Source organism: Spermophilus citellus (assembly GCF_964194105.1).
Source record: "Spermophilus citellus genome assembly, chromosome: 4".
NCBI classification, from domain to species: Eukaryota; Metazoa; Chordata; class Mammalia; order Rodentia; family Sciuridae; genus Spermophilus; species Spermophilus citellus.
Window position 1 is genome coordinate 150,659,614 of NC_138185.1, and position 6,828 is coordinate 150,666,441.

General features: G+C 45.0%; 1 protein-coding gene across 3 annotated transcripts in view; it reads left to right on the forward strand.

Annotated features, from left to right (window-relative positions):
• Positions 1–3,464, forward strand: part of SAMD4A (sterile alpha motif domain containing 4A) — a 206,588-nt gene extending 203,124 nt beyond the window's left edge. For all 3 annotated transcript variants that reach the window (XM_081290934.1, XM_081290933.1, XM_081290935.1), the window contains one exon: positions 3,253–3,464. In XM_081290934.1, coding sequence (XP_081147060.1) covers positions 3,253–3,281 — 29 coding nt within the window. In that variant the 3' untranslated portion in view covers positions 3,282–3,464. The remainder of the gene's footprint in view (positions 1–3,252) is intronic.
• Positions 3,465–6,828: the final 3,364 nt, after the last annotated feature.

Here is a 6,828-nt window from a genome sequence, read left to right on the forward strand (position 1 = left end):
CCAGTCTAAGCCACTCTTCTCTTTGGCCTTCCTTTTCCATCTTTTCTCACCTGAGGCCCCTCCAACAGAATGGAGAGGTTGCCCCTGCCACCTTGGTCTGTGAGTCTTTGAAGCTTTCTTCAAGCTCTGTTGGGTTCACTCCCGGTCAGTGGTTTGAGAAAATCAGTAAGATGAAATGCCAAGCCTGGCCACTGTCCTCCTGCAGAGGACGCTGTGGACAGGCATGCCCACCACTACAAAAGCAAGGCTCCTCCCAGCTGAGTCTGCAGTGAATCATGCATGGAGAAGAAGACATGGTCCACTCTTTGATTTTCTGGAGTTTACCTTGCTATTCCTTCTTATCTTCTCCACTTACCCCACTCTTGAGACTTACCAGCCCCACACACGGTCAATATGGAGATTGTGCAAGTTACTTTCTCAAGCCACCAAGCTGTCATTTGTTGGAAAACGTCATACTAACCATAAAACCTATGATGTTGAATGGCGCCCCCTGGAGTCGTGAGTGTACTGCTTGAACAACTACAAATACTCTGGATTTACTGATTGGTGCTTTCCCTGCAGATGAGAATCATAGTCCTTGGATGATGAGTCATGAGGTTGGAATTCAATGAAAACACAGCTTGGTGGTGGGTGCATGCAGATTTCCATGTCTCCAACTCCACACTTTTATAGCTCTGAAGGTTTGGCATTGATGAGTAGCCCATGAGCCCCAGCAAGAGTGTACACTGCACCTTTAGAGATGAGAGGGGTGACTCCACCAACCATAGAGATCTCTGCACACACCCACAGGCATGTGCACACCCTTCTTCTCCCAGGATCACTGCAGGGCCACCACTCAAAAGGCAGGCTCAGGTTGACACCACAGAAGGTAAAAAGTTACTATTTAGAGGTTAATATCTGTAGCCACTAGGATTGGTGATTCAATGCTTTGAATACCCCAGGGGTTTGTTCCTTCCTTTAAAAATCTCTCCCAAAACTGTACAGAATGTAACAGATACATATCATGCATGTAACAGGCAAAACTGGGGAAATCTAAGATCAATGAATTGTCCATATGGCATTTACACTATGGTACTATGGTTTTGCAAATTGTCTCCATGGAGAAATCATGGCAAGATATCCACGGAGTCCTTCTAGACCGTTTCTTACAACTGCATGTGAACCTATAATGACCCCAGCAAAAATTTCAAAGAGGCATTTCTCCTCCATATTCTAACTGGCAGAGTTGCCAACTTGGCACCACCAACAAGAGACCGGGAAACCCCAGAGGTGGGCTCATTACTCTCCCTGGAGCACTCTGCTGCTCCTGTCTCCCACCCTCATCCTGCCTGTGACTAAAGATGCTCCATCTTGGAAGGTCAGCTTTGCTACCCTGGGACTTAGATGGGGCTCCATTGCCTGACCTTTAGACACCAGCAGTCAGGGGGGCACTTGGCAGCTCCCCGATCCTCACCAGTGGTCACTGAATGGTCTTTTCTACTTCCTGTGATGACAAATCCACGTCTCTCTCTCCTCACTGGATAAGCCCCTAGTTGGCTCCATCCAACATGGACCAATGTTGGGCCCTCTAAACTGGCTTTCCAACCACTGGTCTTGTCCTTTGGTTCAGACCATCAGTCACAGCTGCCAAAGAAGCTATTCTAAAATCAGAGCTTCTTATACTGTTGCTTAAAATTCCTCAACTGCTGTGACCAAGCTCCTGCTCATGGTACACAGACCCTGAGGGTCTGCTTCTGGGGATTTCTAGAACCCAATGTAAGCAGATGACTGAAAAAAGACTGGGCAGCCATCGCAGCCCCTGCTGTCTGTCGGTCTCATGGCTTCTCATCTCTGATGTGCATGTCCCCTTGCCACAGTCTGGCTGCAGCAACTTGGTGCTGATAACGCCAAGGTCGCGGGTTTGTTCCCCGCACAGGCCACCATCTGCCCCAGTCCGGCTGCAGCAAACTAACCGAGGGTTGACGAACAACTTGTGTACATTGATACAGCAGGAGGGGAGCCGTTTATTGTAGGACAACAGAGGTATTTATACATTCCACACAGCTTATCCTAATTAACATAAACTAGATACAGCAGTCAACCAATAAGGAATCTCCACACTTAATGGCTCGCTGGCGTTACTTCATAAACCACTCCCTCTGGCAAAATGCCAGGCGCCATCCTGACTTGTTTACAGACTCTAACATCCCCTGCTTTGCACCTGAGTTCTGCAGTTCTCTAAAATGCAGACAGGCAGGTCCTGGATGGCCTTGCCTCTCACAATTTTACAGGCTTTTTCAGCTCCAAGTGCTCACAACATCATCCTCTGGTTTTTCTGCCTTTGACCAGATTCTTTTTTTTTTTTTTTAATTATTTTATTGTTGGTTGTTCAAAACATTACATAGTTCTTATTATACCATATTTCACAGATTGATTCAAGTGGGTTATGAACTCCCATTTTTACCCCGTATACAGATTGCTGTGTCACATCAGTTACATTTCCATTGATTTATGACCAGATTCTTGAAACAGAGAGTTTGGATCAGTTTAAGTCAGATCCATCCAGCTCAGCTGTGGTGGTGAACAGAACCACAACTGCTTTGTTCTCAGTCTTTCATCAAGGACTTGGTGAGAGAGGGAGATGCTTCCAAAGAAAGGGACAGGAGCTATGCAGGTCCATTGAGGCGTCTACTACAGCCCCTGCCTGGTGTTTCAGACCTATTTCCTGCCACTCAGCCCCTCATCCTTCATCCTAAACCTCTAACCCGTTCCCTAGCCCCATGGCACCATGACCCATCATTCATACCTATGTATGTGCCAAGGGCCTTTCCACATCATCCTCTCCTGCATCCTCCTTATCAGGCACGCACTTCTACCAGCACCATCTACGAAAGTCATTTTGTATCTCTGTGAAAAGGTCCTTGACTTCCAAGGCCAACTTAAACATTGTTCCTCCATGTTCCTGCTGTCTGGGTACATAGTCCTTTATACCCAGTATCACTCCTAATACCATTGTCTTTCTTCATGTCTGTGTCTTGCCTAGAATGTGAGTACCTGAGAGAGGCAGGGATTGGGTCTTTTCATCTTGGCTCCCAGGCTCAATGTGGCTCCTGGCAAAAAAACAAAAACTGTCCCCCAGATGTTGAGTGGAATTGCCAATGAATGATGAAGCCCTTATCTGTTCTCAGAGACTGGGAGACCCAATGCACATGGCACTGGTGCTACAGGGCCAACACATAACTGTTTCGCTCACCTATATCCTTTCTTTCCCAGACGGGGTTGACCGGACCTCCACAATCTAGAAGCTGAAGATGAGAGTGACCGCGCTGGCCGTGAAATCGACTGCTGCGGGTCCAGTGTCAGCCATCTTCATGGTTGCATAGAATCCTCCAAGATACTTTGCAGCCCATTTCCCCTGGTCCCTCGCCCATTTTGATTTTGTGAGAGCGTAGGTCATCCTTGTAAACATATCAGTAGACCTGGGATTGGTTATGTTGTCATTTGTTTCTGTCATGGGATGGTTTGGTGTGCCCGGTGAGAGGAGTCTCTAGGGAAATGTGGTGGGACTAGGGGTGGGGGTGGGGGAGGGATGTGAATGGCTTCCTGGATGGAAGGGGTGGGGATGGCTGCTGTGAAAAAGAGATGAGAGACACAAGAGGGAGGCAGAAGCCCTCACCTGGGGAGCCCTCTTAGAGAGCCTGGCTTCCCAGTCAGGCCACAGAAGGAGATGGTGGACCCATGCGACCAAAGCAAGATGGTGGCTCACCTGTTTCTGTTTCCCCTGATTGGGTTCCCTGAGGCCCCGCTTGAAACAGCCACAGAAGGTCAAATGGCAACAGGGGCAAGAAGGAAGAAATTCCCTCCAGCAAAATTTCAGATAAACTTTGATTTGTGTATTGTTTACATAAGAATTTTAAAGGGTACATAATGTGTAAAGAGTTTGGGTAGAACTTCTCTTCATACTATGGTTTTTGTAAAAGGATTTATTGTTGTTTATGGATTCATTTTTTTTCTTCTATTTTTATAATAGCAGCAGGGTTGTCTTTTGAAATGGCTGCCGAGCTCTGCTTCTTGGGAAGATGGATATAGTCACGTAGGCCTGAGTTGCTATCTTTCACCATTAAGTGGGAGGAGCCTGTGGGTGGATTTGAAGGATGAGGATGTGGCCAGAATGTACACAGCACTAGGAAAGGACACAAGGACAATGGCAGCATGTGATCAGTTACAGATTTGCTCACAGGTCACCCAGAGATTATAAACAAACCTTGGGGCCTCTTTCTGGGCTGGATTTGCTTCTCATCTAAAGACCTCGCTTCCTTCCCACCCTCCCCCTGGGCTTCATCTTAGCACTGCTGACCTGGCTCCACAGACACCCAGGTGGGTCCCAGTTCCATGGTGGAGGGTGATGCTTTTCCCTTACAAGGTGAGGATGATGCTTTTCCCTTACAAGAGGTCTAATATCCAGAAAATGAGATCAAAACATGTGCAGCGGGGTTTCCTAGAGGAACCTGAGCCACAGGGGCTCAGTCAAGTCCCTGCTGAGGAAGAAGAGAGAAAGGCCCAGCAACAGTGCATGAAGGGTCAGTTGGCAAGTGTCAGAGAGAGCAAGCAGGAGGCACTGGGCTCATGCAGTCCAGCCCCACCCTCCCAGGTGGCAGTAAAAGCAGAAGTGGGAAGGAAGGTTCTATCCACACAGTGAGCCAGATGTGCTGTATAGTTAGCTGATTTATCCATCCACACAGAAAGGGGGGGGGGGAACGCTCATTGCATGGTGAGAGATTAACAAACTATGGTACCACAAAGTAATAGCTCTATTTCTTAAGGGCAAGAAAGAGTGTGTTTTGGAATTTGATGCCGTGGAAGGTATTAGTGGAAATCAAAAGGGAATTGTGCTCTGCACTGGAAAATTGGGTTGTGTAGATGACGGTATAAATGCTCAGCCAGAGGCGAGATCGGGGAGAAGGGTGTAAGGCCTGTTTATTAAATGAGTGAGAATGATGCCTCTTTTTTTTTTTTTTAAGTGAAGTCAGAGTCACAATTAATTAGATCAGATCATGAAAATTATTGCACTCACTTATGGTTATTTTTTTAAGTAAACGAATTACACAGATTTAAAAGGGCTTAATAAAATCCAAACAACTTTCTTTTACCATCAAGATTAAAATGTACACCCAGCCCAGCCAGGATGCTGTGGTCAGGTTTTTGAAACCTCTTTGCCATGCAAAAGGCTTCGAGTACCTTAACCAGAGCCTTTAGTGAGCCCAGAAAGCTTGAATCCATAATTTCATGCTGTGCATTTAAAAAAGAGAGAGGGAAAGAGAAAGAGAGGGAAAGAGAGAAAGAGAAGAAAAACATTTAGACCTCTCCTTGGGGTGACTAAATTCTAAAGATGCAAATCCATGTGCAAAAAGAAGCAGCATTTTTTTTCTTTTTCTTAACCAAGTGCCATTAACATTCATCCCTCACATCCCGTTTCTAAACAAGCATAATGTTGGGGAATGTGCTGGGATGGACGATCACATGTAAGGCAGGAAGAATAGGTCAAAATGATGAAGGCCAAAGGTAAGGCCAAGAGGGTTTGAGGATGTGTTTGGGGGATGCTGATGAGAAAGTTAGTACAGAGGAGAGAAAACAAGGGTATTACATGTCTTGTAGAGAAAGGAGAAGGCGTTCGGATCTGCTGCAAAACACACGTATCCATAAAGACTCATGTTATCAGAAAACAGATTGTGAACACAATCACATTAGCACGAATCCTTTAAAAGGAAGAAGACCTTAAAAGTATTTGCAAATCTGAATTTCTATTTATTCCTTCACTGAATATAGAAACAATGGTTATCTGATTATTAGAGATATTATTTTGGATATGTCACTTATTAACTTGCTATGGCTGGTAACCATGATAAAGTCTGTTATTAATAACAACATAATTCTTTTTTTAAGAAAAGAAAAGCTTATTTTTCATTGACTGTGTATAGATTTACTTAGTTGTGTTTTGCTATATTAGTGTTTTGTTTTGTTTTGTTTTTTTAAGTTGAGTGTTCTGATGAATTTTAGGAGCCTGTCCCCATCTTGTTTTGAGTCCTGTGTTGACTGCAGGTATACAGCTCAATTTAAAAATCCTAAAGCAAAATAATTTTATTTATAAAAGAAACAGTTGCATGCATAAGGCTGTGAAGTCGGATATTTAGTAATAAAGTGGCAGTGCCTTTTTTTTGTATTTACCCATTGATCCCCAAATGCAACTGTTTTATATTAAGTAAATAGAAAACGATTTAAAAAAAAAATCTCAAGAGTAAAATCTATTTCACTATGTGGGTTCCCCGCTCCCCCTTGTTCTGAGTTAATCAGTGTGTCAACTTGGCATCTCAACACTGTCCCAGGGACAGTGGTGTTCTACAATATTGTTATCATGTATGATGTTTTATTGGTGCTTTTTACTCATAGAGGTTTCTTACCAGAAACAGTAGGAAGAAACACATGAACTGTGTCCACGACATGAAACATTGCTGCTGATATGTTTTTTCACATGCTTTTGTTGAAGTTTCACTTTTTAAACGAGAGCCAGCCAGCAAAATAGATGCCGCTGGGTCTGCCCGCTGGGGACAGCTGTTGTGTACCAAGTTCTCAAATCCTGGGTATGGAGGGTTCCTTTCTGATACTCAGGATTGGAGCTGCAGCTGCCACCCCCCTACCCCTTACCCCCCACCCCTGCCACTCCCATTCATTCTGAAGAGACACTGAGGGAAACTGAGATTTTCTTTTGAGGTGTCACTGGCTGCCTTTTACAGAATGGGAGCCTCCTCCGGGTCTTTTGTCCTTCTGAACCTCTTGTAGCAACTGCCAGTG